At 40.6% G+C, this 17,795-nt stretch overlaps 1 protein-coding gene across 1 annotated transcript; it reads left to right on the top strand.

The window, feature by feature from the left end:
• The first annotated feature begins 10,683 nt into the window (after positions 1–10,683).
• LOC106089360 (uncharacterized) lies at positions 10,684–13,767 on the top strand. Its single transcript, XM_013255194.2, has 2 exons — positions 10,684–11,139; positions 11,209–13,767. Exons 1-2 carry the CDS (start codon positions 10,684–10,686, stop codon positions 13,765–13,767), a joined length of 3,015 nt encoding a protein of 1,004 aa, XP_013110648.2.
• Positions 13,768–17,795: the final 4,028 nt, after the last annotated feature.

Genomic DNA, 17,795 nt, shown 5'->3' with positions numbered 1-17,795 from the left:
TACAAAAATGATGGTATATCCAACGACAAAAATCATTAGAGCAACAAACAAATGGCTGCCAGGTCAAAAAAAAACACAACAAGAATTTCTGATGCACATACATTGTTTGGTAATAATTACTCGATAAAGAAATATCCATCCCAAAGTAGGTATTTATATGTGCGAAACCAACAACTCTCATTGTAAGTATTTTTGTTTCATTCATAGCTTAACGAGTATAGCAGATCATAATACATAACCATAATGGAGTGTTGCGAAAATGGAAGACATTTATTAGAATTGTATATAATAACATCGATGTTACTCTGAAAGAGTTTGAAAGCGGAACTCCTTCTGACTGCTAGTGCGGGAAACACACACAGCAGATGTTCTATAGTCTCTTCTTCTTCGATGTCCTTACGGTTTCTGTCATGATGGACACTATGACTGAGACGTCTGTTCTAGCCAGCGACAGAAAAGCGGTTGACCTTTTCAAGTTTAAATTAGGCCACATAATTTTAGAATGCTCACAACCCCCAATTTGTGACAATATATCGTTCGTTGGCCTTCGGGCGTACCCACAGATTCCAGTTCTTCTGGAATGTGTAAGGTAGTTCAAAGTCTCGCAAGTTCGTCCGTTCGACAATTCCCTGGGATACCTCTGTGACCCGGAACAGGTGAATTTTGAACTGTTCATCCATCTCTCTCTCATTTTTGAATCCAGAAATAAGTTCTCCAGGGATTTAATGGATGTCTGGCTGTCTGACCACTTCTTTAATTGCAAGGATCTTCGCTTAATACACACTGTAGTGGTCGTACACCCCAAAGCCCACCTGGTCGTCTAGTTTGGATCCATCCGTAAAGAAGTCTATGGATCCATCTGTAGAAGAAGTCTAATGTAATTTATCAGGAACGTTGGTAGAATATTTTTTTTATCAAAAAGCGGCTTAGGCAATGTGTAATGCACACTATCCCAGGCAGTGTCGGGTATTAAAGATAACACAGTGTCCGTAGCCGCCGCATGGCCAAAGGGAAAGCTTCCTTAGCCTCACAGTGATCGCAGCAATTTGTCTAGCCACAATGTCCAAAGGCTAAATCATTTAATTCAGTGCATCAGATAGTGTCCTCCTTAGAAAATAAATATTGGGTTGCCCAAAAAGTAATTGCGGATTTTTCATATAGTCGGCGTTGACAAATTTTTTCACAGCTTGTGACTCTGTAATTGCATTCTTTCTTCTGTCAGTTATCAGCTGTTTTTTTTAGCTTGCTTTAGAAAAAAAAGTGTAAAAAAGTATATTTGATTAAAGTTCATTCTAAGTTTTATTAAAAATGCATTTACTTTCTTTTAAAAAATCCGCAATTACTTTTTGGGCAACCCAATACTTCTGTCTGGCCTGGATTTACGCCTAGACCACTTTCGGTTACCCACTTCGCTGTCGAACGTATAGCTTCCTGAAGTATATCTCTAAAATTGCTGGAAACTTTCCCCTAACCTCAGTAGCCGCGTCATCAGCATACGCGACCATGTTTACACCATTTTCTTTCAGAGACAATAGTATTTTGTTAATGGCTACACTCCAAAGTAGAGGAGACAGTACATCTCCTTGAGGTGTTCTTCTGCTGACCCATCTCTGTACATTCCAATACTGCCAAAATGCATCGTTTAGTAAGAAGGTTCTTAATAAACTTTCTTAGGGTAGTGTTTATGCCTGCAAACTCCACCTTCTTCATGATTGATGTCGGTTTTACATCATTGAAAGCACTTTCTATGTCAAGAAATGCTGCCATTGTATATTCCTTGACAGCGAGAGAACCCTCTATGTGGGCGACTAGGTAGCGAAGGGCTGGTTCAGTGGACTTGTCCTTACTATATGCATGCTGTTGCCAAGACAGGCGATCAACAGGGATCTTTGCCCTAAGATATGTTTCTACCAACCTCTCTATAGTTTTCAGCATAAAGGAAGACAGACTAATAGCATGAAAATCTTTCGCCTTTATATGGTACGGTTACGGTTGCTTTTGGAATGAAAATGATCTTTGTATCTCTCCTTCCAACAGGTATATACGACATGCTGATACAAGCAGAGTATATCTCCCTAAGCCAAGGAGTCAGTCTATCGGACACAGCTTGTAATTCAAACGGTGATACATCATCAGGGTCTGGCGACTTAAAAGAGTCGAAACTTTTTATCGCCCAAAGGATTTTCGGCTCAGACACAATTTCTCTAATAGCCTCCGACGAATGCATACCAGTGACAACTTTTTCTGGCACCACGTTGTCCGTTGGAGAATTTCACGGGAAAAGTGTATCAATGAGTTGTTCTGGTGTTTCCTCACTATACATTGTCCATACATTCTCTGACGTCTAAATATACCCCACTGTAGTAGGTCTCATGGATAGGATCTACTTTAGCGTAGAGGCTTCAGGTGTATTCTCCACGGAACTGCAAAATTCCATCCGGGACTTGTTCTGAGCCTTTCTCAGCTCCCACTTGTATTTTCTTAGCTCAGCCTTGTACAAGTCCCAATCGTGTGGTGACCTTGTGGCTTTAGCCCTGTTGAAGCAATTTTTCCAGCGTTTTTTAGAGCAACCAGTTCTGGGGTCCACCATGGCGGTCGCTGTTTGCCCCTTGGATTGGCACTAGGACATGCTGACACAATCGAGTCATTCAGGGCCTTCGTGATCTGCTTGACTATTATGTTGACGTCCTCCGCAGTTTCCACTTCCCTTTCTGGTCTAGATGGAATAGTCGTGCAAAAATGTATTGCAATTCGCCTCTCTTCTGTTTAGCCGAGGAACCAATTCTGCACTATTTTCGCCAAGGCTGACAGTAAAATACGATTATCAGAGAAGCTGTGGTCATCCAACACTTCCCAGTCGCATATCCTTCCGCTTATATTTTCCGATTCAAAGGACACATCTAGTACCTTCGGCCTGTTCGTGGTAATAACGGTCGATTTATTCCCTTTATTACAAATCGCCATGGTTCATGGATAAGAACAACGTAAAAGCCTCCTGCTATTAGAAGGACCTTAAGTGCCGTCGAAGCTGCCTTACAATGGTTTAGATTTATCTGCAGAAACCGGACCATAGTCATGATTCAAAATACCCACCACTGTTGCGTTAGCCTCACCTTCCGAGTCCGTCAGGAGTTCATGCTCACGAGATTCGTTCGATCTTGTCATGATGAGTTTCCTTACACATCCAGGGGCAGTTGATTATGCAGTGGAATCACTCTTATCCGTTAAATACATTTGCTAACTAATGTTATCTCCCTTCAAAATACTTGCAAAGTACTGTCCTAAGACCTATCCTACGGTGTTAGACTTGTGGCAATTCGTCACTTACTTACTTTAATTGGCTATGACAGAATATTTGTTCCACTAGCCGAACGTAGAATAGCGTTCCAAGCGCCTCGATCTTCTGCGCTCATTCCAAAATCTCTGACACCAAGTTTGGAGGTGTCTCCCACCACTTGATCTTTCCATCGGGCTTTTGGTCTTCGCGGTTTGCGTGTACCACCGTGTTTGCCTTCAAAAGACTTCTTTGCTGGAGCCCTTCATCGATTCTGACAACATGACCTAGCTAACGCAGCCGTTGTATTTTGATATGTGTAACTATGCCATCGTCTTCATACAGCTCGTGATTCATACGTCGCCCATATTCTCCATTATCGCAACTGGTCCATATATTTTACGAAGAATCTTTCTCTCAAATACTCCAAGCACTGCCTCATCTGCTTTCACAAGTATCCATGCTTTAGAACCATATAACAGCACGGGTAGTATCAGTGTCTTGTATAGTGTAATCTTCGTCTGTCGAAAGGTGGCTTTGTTTCTAAATTGCTTACTTAGTCCAAAGTAGCATCTGTTTGCCAGTATTATTCTTCGCTTAATCTCAAAACTGGTGTTATTCGTTTCGGTTATGGCGGTGCCGAGGTAGATAAAGTTACTGGCTATCTCAAAGTTGTGGTTCCCAACTTTCTCCATTTTCTTTATCTGCTCGGTTGTACAGGGTGTTTTGGGAGTTGAGACCATCATTTTGTCTTATCTCCATTTACTGCCAGTCCCATTTTCACTGACTCTCTTTCGATTGTTTCAAAGGCAGCAGTTACTACTTCCGGTGACCGACCCATGATGTCGATATCGTCGGCATAGGCGAGTAGCATGTGTTCTCTTGTGATTAGTGTGCCATATCTACTCATGTAAGGGGACGAGAATTGGGACCGGTCCCTATCACCAGAAGAACTATCCCTTGACAGATTTGGGACCTATCCCATTTCCTGTAGGGTAGTTCATTCGCCGTAAACGAGCTTTTCGACAAATAAACTTGTTTAATTAAAAACGTTGGGACTTTGTTTACTATAAATTGCAAGAATTTGTAACAAATACAAACGATGGATACTTCTTAATGGCGCAAAATATTATGAAGCAATCTGGGCGCTGTAGAAATTCTTCTTGTCTCCAGCCTGGCGCCGTTTGTTGCCAGATTTTTTGTTTGTGTTATTGTTAATACGGAAGAATCATCTTTTCGTGTGACAAGTTGTCTTTTTCTGTAAACAAAGCGTTTTCGGCGTAAAGAAGTTTTGAATTTTTTCATAAAAGAGTCGTCCTGTGGTAAAGGACGAAGTTCATACATTTTAACATTAAAATGTGGCAAAGTCACGACTAACGTTCAACGTTGGAGGGAAATGTTGCACAGATACTGTAAAAATAGTTCTTCCCCAATAAAATAGATTTGTTTGACGCAAAGATATTCCAAACGTTTTATTTTATTGTGTGTATGAGACCAAGTTTTATATTACACTTCCTTTTGCCGCTGCGACATTTAACATCAATTAGTGGGCATCTTGGGCTAGTTGAATCAAAAAACTTTCTAGAGAACTTGCCTTTTGAAAATATTTGAAACTATTTTTACACGCAAATAATAAAACGCTTGTGATAATTTTACGAGAAAAAAAATACTTTTATTACAAAGTTTTTCTTTTATTGTAACTATGTAAAGTTTCTCTTCAACATATCAAATGTTAGACATAGACGTAGTATTATCAATTGTGACTAAACTTGTTTATCGTAAACCCTTTAGCAACTTCCTTTTAGCAACTAAAAGTAACTTTCTTTTGTTGTAATACCAAAAACTCTTTAATGGCAAAAGTGTTTCGATAACCGCAAACGATTATTCGTTTACTGGTCCAGTAATTATTCTCTTGTGTCTCTCTACTAGAGAGAGAGAGAGAGAGGTTGTGTATTTAAGCATATAGACCTGTAAGGGCGGATGGTGAACTCGTGGAGATTAACCGAGGGTACCATAAGGTGACATGTTAAATTTCGCTTAAATCGGTGCACCCATCTCCGAGATCAAGCGTTTTTGAAAATGGAGGTATTTTTACCTGGAGCTCAAACTCTACCATCTGTGAAAATTTCATGTAAAATCGGTTCAGCCGTTTTTGAGTCTATACGGAACAGACAAACAAACTAAAAAACAATCTAACAAACAATCTAACAAACAAACAAAGCACAACAATTTAATTTTTATATAATACTCGTAGATATATAAAAAACTTTATATTTCCCACAAAATCTTGCAAGAATTTATATCAGAAAACATTTACTTTTATCGTAAACTACATAAATATAAGGGAGAAAGTGGCACAGGGCATGCCACAGGGGGCATTTTATAGCCACTACTTTGGGTGACCACCATAAATAACTTATTACGGATGCTGACTGAGGAGAGATTTGAACCCGTCTTCTATGCAGACGATATTATAATACTTCTTAGGCGTAAGGATCCGAACCGGCTATACAGAAGGGCCCAAAAAGTCTTGCATATGGCATATGACTGGGCTAGATCTAAGGGTCTCAATGTTAACTCAGAAAAAACTTAATTGGAAGTGTCACATTCAGGAGCGTACTGAGAAGGCTCACAGATGTTGGGCACTATGTAGACGGGCCGTAGTCTCAAAATGGGGCCTGATTCCAAGGATAGTCCACTGGATCTACAGGAGAGTGATGAGACCAATACTTACTTACGCCTCAGTAGTTTGGTGGACTGCTATGGATAAAAAGCACAACAAGAGGACCATACAAAAGGTTCAGAGAACATGTTGTCTTGGCATAGGCGGAGCGATGCAATGGGGCACTGGAGACTATTGTAGATATCCGACCCATTGACATACAGATTAAGTGTGAGGCAGCCACTGCAGCTATGAGACATAAGGCGATGGGAGAATGCATTAAGGATGGGAGCTGCTCATACCATCGCGGTATAATCGAGGCGACGATAGGAAGCCTGGAAGGAAGGGAAGAGGTTTCCGTTGGGATACCTGAGACGACACTTGAGGTCAAGTGCGAGGCACTGCTGCCAGCAGCACAATTGTGGACTGACGGAACAGAAGTTTTGCCATCTGGGAGATCATGTTACGCGGACGGATCAAAGCGAGAGCACAGGGTTGGCCTGGGGGACTACATTAAGAACCCAGGGACTGAGATATGTTGAAGACTGCCTGCCCATAATAAGGCCCTGCAGGAATGCGTGAGGTGGTGTGGTGCTATCGCGAGGACGACGAGTGTGAACATCTTTAAAAATTACAAAGAATGATAATGTTTACAACTGCAATAACGTATAATTCTCTTCATATTTCCGATTTTTGCGTCTGCCACCTTTTCTTATGTTATCTCTAATAAATTAAGAAAACTTTAGGACTTATAGAGATATGATGCAAAATTATTCCCCCCCAAAATAAAATCCTGGCTACGTCAGGGGCTGCCATATAAATGTTCGACCGATTTGGACTAGTACTGTAATAATATCGTCATTTGTCAATTGATTCTCACGTATCGCCCGATTTTCACTTCTAGAGCCTAAGATATGACATTGTTTAAGTCTAGATATTTCATCTGTATCATCAAGCAATGCAATTGCCAAGGAATTTGAGTGATTATGAAGTCGTTCCATGTAGTTCGTAGAATACGAATTCATCTCTTCCTTAACCGTAGGTATCTGTTAATCGCTAAGGATATTTTGGTTCTTAATAAACCAAGGAGCTTTGCAAATTAGCAGCAATATTTTTGATTGGCGCGCCTCAATTAATTTAATGTTGGTTTATGGCTCAACTCTGATTTATGGGCCAATTCATTCTTTTTGTCCGGTATTTTAAGAGGTCTCTTTTGTTTTTTATGTCATCTTTCCAAGTAAGACGACAGTTAATAGAAAGGCCGACACAATTTTTATTGGAATAAGTGATTCGTTGAGAGTTATAGGTGGGCAGTTACCTTTTCTCAGTGAAAGGTAATATGTGAAAACCTTTCGGTGTTGACTTGAATATTCCATTTCTTAAACCAAAGTTCCAGCTCATTTACTGCCGGCTGTAATCTGGAATCAGCGACATAAGGAGATTTGTGTTTGGATATTAATGCCGTGTCGTTAGCATATGTGGACTAAAATATGTACAGATTTTTGACGAAATTCTGCATATCACATTAAAATAAATGTTAATTTTGACGAATTAGTCTGCATACCCAATGTGGTGTAGAGTATCAAAAGGTCGGTGTTACCCGACTTTAGTCCGTCCTTATTTGTTAAATATGAAAGAACTGAAAAGTGAAAGTTTCACTAAAAAAAACCAGTAGGAAAGACAAAAATTTGGGGGAGCCGTCTCTATAATACTCTACACCACCGAGCCTACGTTCTACTTTCAATACATGGAACCTATGTTGAAATCTAGTCAGACTTTGATTTTGTACCCCCATTGAAATATTGTATTGAACCTTGTAAGATTTTCTTACTATAGGACCTAAATTGTGCCTACTGCAGCTTTATATCGGATAAAAGATATAAATGGGAGCTACATCTAAATCTCATCTGATTTTCTCAAAATCAATAGCATTCGTCCTTGGTCCAAAAAGGAGACTTGTGCAAGATTTCATGACAATCGGACAACAAATGCGAACTATACCTTAATCACAAGAATACATGGACAGACAGACGGACATAGCTAAATAGAATCAGGAAGTGATTGTAAGCCGATCGGTATACTTATCAATGGGTCTAGCTCTCCTCCTTGTTAGCGTTGCTAACAAATGCACAAAGTTATAATACCTTGTACCACAGTGGTGGTGTAGGGCATAAAGAATAATTTTTTGTCCTGAGAGACATGATTTTAATAACAATTTTCTAAAAACAAAATTTAATGAAATTTTTTCCAAACACAAAATTTCGATGATGTTTTTTAAACAAAATTTTAATGCAAAATTATCTAAAGAATTTTCAATAAAATCTTTTGTAAAGACAAATTTTTTATACAAAATTTTCTACAAACACAATTTCAAGGATGTTTTTTAGGACAATATATCAATGCAATTTTTAAAGACAAAATTTCATTGATATATTTCTTAAATTTTTCTAAAAACAAAATTTCAATGCAATTTTTTATTTCTATTGTGCTCAAAAAGTAATTGCGGATTTTTCATATAGTCGGCGTTGACAAATTTTTTCAACGGCTTGTGACTCTGTAATTGCATTCTTTCTTCTGTCAGTTATCAGCTGTTACTTTTAGCTTGCTTTAGAAAAAAGTGCGCGAAATTTTGTTTACATTTGTTTATTTGGCGTCAATTTTAATATGGAGCCCACAAAGGAGCATTTTCGTCATATTTTACTTTATTATTTCCGTAAAGGAAAAACGCAGAGCAGGTTGCTAAAAAGTTGCGAGATGTGTATGGTGATAAAGCCTTAAAAGGAAGACAGTGTCAAAATTGGTTTCGCAAATTCCGTTCTGGAGATTTTTCACTTAAAGATGAGCCACGTTCAGGTCGGCCAAATGAAGTTGATGATGACCAAATCAAAGCATTAATCGAATTGGATCGTCATGTAACTGAGCGTGAGATAGGAGAGAAGTTAAATATACCAAAATCAACCGTTCATTATCACATAAAAAGTCTTGGACTGGTGAAAAAGCTTGATATTTGGGTACCACATGTATTGAAAGAAATTCATTTAACAAACCGAATCAACGCTTGTGATATGCACCTTAAACGCAATGAATTCGATCCGTTTTTAAAACGAATCATAACTGGAGATGAAAAATGGATTGTTTACAATAACGTTAGTCGGAAACGATCATGGTCCAAGCATGGTGAACCAGCTCAAACCACTTCAAAGGCTGATATCCACCAAAAGAAGGTTATGCTCTCTGTTTGGTGGGATTGGAAGGGTGTGGTATATTTTGAGCTGCTTCCAAGGAACCAAACGATTAATTCGGATGTTTACTGTCAACAATTGGACAAATTGAATACAGCCATCAAGGAGAAGCGACCAGAATTGGTCAATCGTAAAGGTGTCATATTCCACCAGGACAACGCTAGACCGCACACATCTTTGGTCACTCGCCAAAAACTGAGTGAGCTTGGCTGGGAACTTTTGATGCATCCACCATATAGCCCTGACCTTGCACCATCAGACTACCATTTATTTCGATCTTTGCAGAACTCCTTAAGTGGTAAAACTTTCGGCAATGATGAGGCTATAAAATCGCACTTGGTTCAGTTTTTTGCAGATAAAGGCCAGAAGTTCTATGAGCGTGGAATACTAAATTTGCCATGAAGATGGCAAAAGGTTATCGAACAAAATGGCAATTATATATTTGATTAAAGTTCATTCTAAGTTTTATTAAAAATGCATTTACTTTCTTTTAAAAAATCCGCAATTACTTTTTGGGCAACCCAATATGTTGTTCTTTTGTAGATTTTTGGTGATAAATCCTTAGGTGCTTGATGAGGTCTTTGATAGTGTTGTTGGAAAAATCATTCATATGAAGTATATTCTTTTCATTGTTCATGTCGGTGAGCAATAGTGTCTAAACAGGGCAATGTGTTGTCAGCTTCGCATTCACTTGTGAATTGAATTTGTGCGCTGAAAGTCTTAAGGGCCCGAAGTTTGTTTGCTACATCTGTTTTTGGCAGATTGTATCAGAGGGTATCAAAATGTTTACGTCCTTATTGGCAAAACTTTATGAATCTTTAAAATATTTAGATTTATTTGACAGTTCTATAAAAGAAATACGTCAAATGAATCTATTTCAAATCTACGTTGAGTTTTGTGAATAAACCCCCCCGCTGTCTTAAGGTGGGGCATACTACAACAAATGTCGCAGACGGAGATCTGTGTGATTCTGTTCTAATGGAAGCCACCATATATGAGTAGATCAAACGAAATTGTTTGTGTTCAATGCAACGTCTTCACGAAATCAAATTTGTATTAAAATCGATGTAAATGCCTTTATTGAGTATTTAGGTTAAGTGTTAGAACGGTGTACATTATTTCACACCAGTCCGCTCTATGGCAGTGTGCAAATAATGACAAATATTTTGATTGAATTTTTGCACTCGATATGTACTGGACATATGTATGTAGGTACAAATGAACATATTTAGGAAAGTTGGCAGACAGGTAAAATTTACTTGGCAGAATTGTTTCGAATCAAATGGAATTCGTAAATTCAATTGATGAGCTATTGGAATAGGTTTTTGTTTTCTATAAAAACGAAACATTTGTCGTAGAAAACATACAATCACCGGTTGCAATTTGTCGTTGGAAAAGCTGCATGTGGAGCAGCTTGGCATCCAAGTATTGAGATTGGGTTTAAGGATTGAAATTAAATTCCACAGTTTCGTGAATCCTCGGTGAGGTTTTTATAATCGTTAGCAATGGAATACAGTATCCTTTGGATTTTGCTATTGTTTGTCGGTAGTTCGCAGTCGACCCATGTGAACATTACAATTTCCCAGCAGCACTCGAAGAATGTTGGGCTTACAGCGGATTCGCATATGAACGCTGACGCACAACACAAGGGAGATTCTACTGAATATGAATCACGCAGTGCCAAGTTGCAAGCTGGAGACAAGGCCGCGCAAGGCGTTGCTTATGGGAACCATAGAATCGAAGAGGCCAATGTGATTAGCCCTATGGCTTCCGAAAATCGCATGAATCAAAGGGCACATTTGGTTGGACATCCTCAGTTGCACTTTAGAAGTATGTACCAATCGAATCCTATCGAATATCAGCGCAACGCCCAATTCCGCAAAATGGACGAAAATCAAAAGCAAAATGTGGAATTTGAACGATATATTCAACACTACCACAGTGGACCTACGGTTGAGACAGTGAGTATGCCCTTCATTAATTGAGGTCGAGATTGACTGATTGGTTTGCATTGTTCGCCATTTTAATAGGTATATGAATCTGCAGAAGCATCGCCATCGCATTCGTCGTCAGTGAAACTTAACGACGGCCCTCAGCGGAGTGGAAAAATAATTCAGTTTGAGCGTCAAGTGGCCCTGCCATCTGCTGCCACCGATGCTGAAAGCCAGTTGATCCCATCTAGTACGCAGCATCATCCCTCGCAAGCAGCGCTTGCCCAAGAAGGGTTGTCCGCACCGACTTCCGTTGCATCCTCGTCATCGTCACCATCTACTTCCGCCGCGACCAGTGCTTCTGCAAGCACAACAAATGGCAATAGCCTCAACACCAATCTTAACCAAAGACCAGCTTCTGTGGGTAGTGATGGACTTAATTTCGATAGCTCAATTAGCTACAACAAACCGAACTACAATGATGCCAACAGTTTTAAATACAGTAATGAAGATTCCCAATTCTTTAACCAGTATCCACCGTCTGTGGAAGAACCTCAAGGTGGTTACGGAAGTTACTACCACCAAAACAACCAAGACGGTCCATCTTATGTCAGCAATGGGTATGAACAGCCACATACCAGTGGTCAAAGTTATTTGCCACCTGAGACTATCAACCAAAGGCCAGTTGTAACGAAGACAATACAAATTGCCCAGCCAGCCATCAAGACAAAGAAATATGAAGTGCGCCATCCCGCGATCCAGAAGGAGTTTTACGACATAGAAGAACGTGTTGTCATAAAACCCGCTGGTACCGTCGTTGTCGAGTTGGAAAGGCCTGTTGCAAAAATTCCCAAAGGCGAATCGATTTTACCCTTAGGGCATCCACATCCTGCCGTTGCTGGCGCTTATAGGAACACTGGCAGCAGTCCGTCATTTAGCAACACAATTTACAGTGCAGCCGGCGCATCCAATCCAACAAGCCAAGCTAACAATCAATACAGTCATGGTTCCTTTTATAGCCCCAAGCAAATACCTGAGCAACGCCCATCTGTTAGTGGAACCACCATTGGATCATCCATCACAACAACTCCAAATTTTGATCAAAATTCCCGGGTGGAGTCGAATACTAATAAGGCTAATAATGGGGAACTTCATTATGCGTTGCCCACAGCAGCCCCCGTCCGCGAAGAACCGAAAGGCCGTAACAGAGAATTAATAGTGGTCACAGATGGTCAAGGAAACCAGAGGCAGGTGTCCCCCGAACAATTTGCCTACTCTCGGGAATCGGCTGAACGAAGTCATCCAAGGTCGGGATATAATCTGCGTTCATACGCCAACAACAACCAAAAGCCTCAAAGAACGAATTTGCAGTCGCCACAATCGAACCAAGACGCTTACAACTTCGATGCCGAATATATTAATGTTGGAAATAGTGGCAATGTTCCCCGAGATGCTAAGCCAGCACGTCTCGAACAAGCCCCGGTACGAATGGAACCCGTCATAAAACACGAGCATAACATTGCACTGCCTCCAAGCCAACATAAAATTTATTTGACACAGAAACACGCCATACCCGAAGCAAGGTACGTGGAAGAAACGGCTCATGTACAGGAGGTAAAGCCCTACCTTATCAATCATCCAGGGCCAGTTGTTATTTATGGCTCTACTAAACATAGGCCTGAACTTTCATTCAGACAAAGAGGTTCCGAATACCAACAGCCCCAATCCCAAGGCGCTAACTATCGCTCCAATGGAGTTTCCAATAATTTGGTTGGCAGCAGCCAAATTGAAATCAGTTCACCTTACGCACAGATGCGTTATCACCCTGGAGATCAAGCTACTACAGGTCATCAAACACGCAAGCAGTATTCGGGTATTGAGGTCGATTCCCCCAAGCTCGGAAAGTTGCTACTCGAGAATAAGACACCGGACGAAATGAGCACCCATTCGAAAATCATGAATATGTCACACTCAACGCATATCGAAGTGAACATACCCCCTTCATCACAGAATTCCAACAAGGTAATTGCAGCCACCTTACGACCAATGATGTCCGACGACGGAGAGCACATGGGTACAGCTAAATTGGAAATTTCGGTCACGAACAATAGTGAGCCTAAGAAGGTAAAAACTCAAGAGGACGAAATGGTTGATAACAGTGAAGTACGTGATAAGGAACAGCTAAATAACTCACGAGATACACCAGATTGCGAAAAAATCAATCCAGGTCACATGGATCAGAAATTCATGCGACTTGTGGATGCCCCAAATAATGCCCGCGAAGAGACGGCAACAGCAGCGGAGAATAGTGCTCCGTCGAATATCCAAGCGAGCAACGTTCACAACAGCAACAGAGATACTGCTAGTCAAGCCGTAATGCCACGAGTTACACCAGGATCTCGGGTTATCGCAGCTGCTCCAGCCCCCAGCGACTCTTCAGCTGGAAGTGAGAGCTTCCATAAGCGACGAATAGTTGTTAACCACCCCTTCCAAACTGTGCGAGAAGTGGTTGAACACGAACCCTATACCAACTACCACGAGGTTCAAGTGAATGAGCCCGCCTCACCGGCTTTGTACCACTCCGCCGCCTACTTCCAAACACATGGGGCACTGCGTCATCCCGAAGGAAATCTTGCCGAACCAATTTTCTACCACTAATACATATCAATGCTATTACGGAAGATCCGATTTCCAACGAGCGTATGAAGTTGGACTTCTTCTGCCGATTGTGCTTGTAAATAAGCCACTAATAAGTCTCCGCGTATATCGAAACTAATGTGTGGTCTAAGGGTTTGTTTTAAATTGTTTCTATAGTTTAATAAGATCTATCTTATGATATAAGTGTTCATTCGAATGTCCTCTAAATAAAGAGACTCAACATGTTCCCAGAATTTTTTAATCTATAATAGTATGCGGTAGGATATTGGAAGTTATTACAGTTCTGCACACGCAACATTGTGAATAGCAATTCTGGGGGATTTTTCCTACTCCGTGCTCCCCTATTCTGAATAACACTTGCCCGAGTGTTTTCCCCACTCCCTTTCATTTAGTCTAAACGAACTTTCTAAAGGGAAAATTTTTTTGCGGTTTTACACAATTTAAGTTTTTCCTCCTGGAAACTTCTCTGTGAATAGGTCGATAGCGTTAACGAAGCCGCCTAGATGAAAAAGCCTAGCGGAGCTTCCAACCATTTAAGTCACCCGAACCTGATGGAATATTTCTGGCGTTACTACAAGCCCGGCATGGCAAGTTATGCGACACCAAAAGGCTACAGACTACAGACCAATAAGACATACGTCATTTCTATTCAAAACCCAGGTCTGAATTATTTAAAGGTTTTCACAACAACTACAACAACATAAAAAGCATATGATGAAATCGCCATCTTGTCATCAAGCTGATCGTCGTTTTGCCAACACTTACAAATAAAATAGTGTGCATGTGTGTATACGTGTGCAGAAAGTGGGCGTAAATGAGGTGAAAATATGAGGAAAAGAAAAAAACAAATAACAAACAGACTGAGCGTTGTGCTCCGTGTTTGAGTGTCGCGTTGGAAAATGCAACTCTGCAAACAAATCCCACAAAAGCAATGCGCAAAAGTAAAACAATTTTTAGTTTTTACGCCTTAAAACACTACTTCATGTAAGGCAACGCAGAATGACGCTTGATTTCAGTAGACCAAGTGGAAATTTTTTAACTTTTGCGCTCTGCTTTTGTGGTGTTTGTTTGCAGAGTTGCATTTTTTAACGCGACGCTTGAAAACAAAGCATAATGCGCTCCTCTTGTTTTGGCCTTTAAGTCGTCAGATGTTTGTTTGCATTCTCAACTGCGTCAAATCTAACCGGCTGTTAACAGCTGTTCGCGTGAGACAACCTTTATATAATTCCGCCAAGCTCACAATCATGGATCGGATTGTGGATACCATGACAAGGAGCAGAGTGACAAGGAATAAATGAACAGCATGCCTGTGTCAATGGAAGGTCGGTGGAGACAGCCCTGTACGAGGTTGTGCATAAAATATAAGAATCCTTCAATGCAAAGACGTTCACACTAGGGGTATGAATTGGCATCGGGGGGCTTTTAACAATGTGCGGACTGACGTATGGATCCAATCCTTAGACCAGTACCGGGTGGATCGGGTCCTTAAAAACTGGATAAACCATATGCTTAGGGACAGATGGATAAATTCTGGGTCCCATGATATAAAGATAAGGAAGAAAGTAGCACAGGGCCCACCACGAGAGCCGAAGGCCCGAAATATCGAATACTTATTTACTGAAGTAACCGTTGAATCGAGCGGACGTGTTTTCATTTCGCTCCTCGAAGAAAAATATGGGTATCTCGGAATAGGTACCTATTACGAAAATGTTCAAAGCCTTTCAGGAGTAGGTTAAAAATGGACTCCAATGCCCCAACAGCTGCGGTGATAGCATCAGACGGTAGCATGTTGTCCGCCCCTACTATAGGTGTGGGTGCCTTTGTACCTGTAGTCGAGAGCAATGCTTCAAACGCACAACCAGTAGTGGAACGAATAATGAGGTAGAGAGGAATAAACCAGAGAGATGGACAGTTCGTCCCCAGCCTTTAAGTTAAGCTGGTGTTTCCCATTCAGATTCCGACAGAGACAGTGCCAATGAAGCAGTCAACCGAATCATGAGATGAGGACGGCGGGATGATGGCAGAAGTAGGGGAGCGCTTCGCTAAGCTCACAAGAAGACCGGGGCACGACAGCGGGCAGTTTATCGCCACTCCAATGGGTGACCACCATAAATGTCCTATTAAGGATGATGACTGAGGAGGGATTTGAACCCGTCAGAAGGGCCGAAAGAGTCTTGCATATGTCTTATGACTGCGCTAGATTCAGGGGTCTAAACGTTAACCCAGAGAAGTCTGAATGGCAAGAAGAGCTAGCATGGCAAGACAGTTCAAGCGTGTATTGCAGATATTTGGGATCTACTTAAACTTTAGAAATAGTGAGAGGCGTGAGATCGTCGTCTCTCCATCCCCCTGTTTTCACAATCTCAGTTTCACCATTGCTGAAGGTGCTTTCAATTGGTCATAATTTTTGTTCAAATCATGCCCAAAGAAGTACTCGATGTTTGGTGATTTAATCGACTCATGGAACTCATCGTTCATGATAACGCGAATAACGGGATCCGGTACATGGTGACCTTTCTCATTGAACATTTGCTGCAGTCGAACTACAAAGCCAGTTTTTTTGTCGGTATTCATGATTGTTGAATCGGCAACAACCATCACAATTGATACCCATAGGCTGAACTCATCTAACAAATGGTTTTGGGTGCTTCTTCATGGCATTTTGTGGTTGCTAAACGTACCGAGTAAAAGTGTGCTAAGTTCGGCCGGGCCGAATCTTAAGAACCCACAACCATGGATTCTGCTTAAAATGTATACAAAGAAATTTGGTTGGCATAATTTTATTCTACATACAAATGTCCTGGCAAACCAGCAAAAATTAAAGCTTCTAGAAGCCGAACATGGATGATTGAGAGACCGGTTTACATGGGAGCCATATCAGGTTCCGATTTGGATTTGGATTTAATTGGATCAATTAAAAAGTTATTTGAAAATTTCAATAATTTTTTAGTTGAATATGAAATATTTATAATTAAGTTTTTATACTCTCCACCATAGGATGGGGGCATACTAATTTCGTCGTTCTGTTTGTAACACCTCGAAATATGGGTCTAAGACTCCATAAAGTATATATATTCTTGATCGCCGTGACAAGTCGAACTAGCCATGTCCGTCCGTCCGTCGAAAGCACGCTAAATTTTGAAGGAGTAAAGCTACCTGTTTGAAATTTTGCACAAATACTTCTTACTTGTGTAGGTTAGTTTGGATTGTAAATGAACCAAATCAGTCCATATTTTGATATAGCTCCCATATAAACCGATCTTGGGTCTTGACTTCTTGAGCCTCTGGAGGTCTCCATTCTCGTACTATTTGACTGAAATTTTGCACGTGGTGTTTTGGTATTACAACTTTTGCGCGAAGTATGGTCTAAATCGGGCCAATAACCTGATATAGCGTCCATATAAACCGATCTGGGATCTTAACTTCTTGACACTCTAGAGCGCGCAGTTGTCATCCGATTTAGCACAAATTTTGTACAACGGCTTCTCCCATGACCTTCAACATACGTGTGTAATATGGTCGGAATCGATATATAGCTTGATACAGCTGCCATATAAACCCATCTCACGATTTTGCTTCTTGAGCCCCAAATCGGACTATAACTTGATATAGCAACTTCTCCTTCACCGTCCTTATTCATTATTCTTTGTTTGCCTCAAAAGAGATACTGCGCAAAGAACTCGACAGACGCGATCCATGGTGAAGGGTATATAAGATACGGCCCGGCCGAACTTAGCACGCTCTTACTTGTTTTGAATCACCTTCTTCAAAAACTGTGACTAGTGTTATTATTTTCGTGATTAAAGCAGTTTCAATGAAAAGTTAATTGGATCAATTAATTTGGTGATTGAAACCAATTTTTATTTTTTTTCGTGTACTAACATATAATTCTTACTCTTCTTTCAAACACATTAAAATCAAATTTAAGTACCATTGTTCAGGAAAATCAGTTCAGCCGTTTTTGGGTCCATACAAAGCAGACAAACAAACTAAAAGCACGGCTCTTCGACTTTTATATACGGATATAT

The sequence above is a fragment of the Stomoxys calcitrans genome, chromosome 1, assembly GCF_963082655.1.
Source record: "Stomoxys calcitrans chromosome 1, idStoCalc2.1, whole genome shotgun sequence".
Classification (NCBI taxonomy): domain Eukaryota; kingdom Metazoa; phylum Arthropoda; class Insecta; order Diptera; family Muscidae; genus Stomoxys; species Stomoxys calcitrans.
This window is presented reverse-complemented; position numbering and strand designations above follow the sequence as displayed.

What these genes read in the sequence shown, in the direction of transcription:
- LOC106089360 (XM_013255194.2), top strand. Translation starts at nt 10,684, where the DNA reads ATGGAATACAGTATCCTTTGGATTTTGCTATTGTTTGTCGGTAGTTCG. An exon ending in GTGGACCTACGGTTGAGACA is followed by an intron (nt 11,140 to 11,208) that starts GTGAGTATGCCC and finishes CCATTTTAATAG; the next exon opens with GTATATGAATCTGCAGAAGC.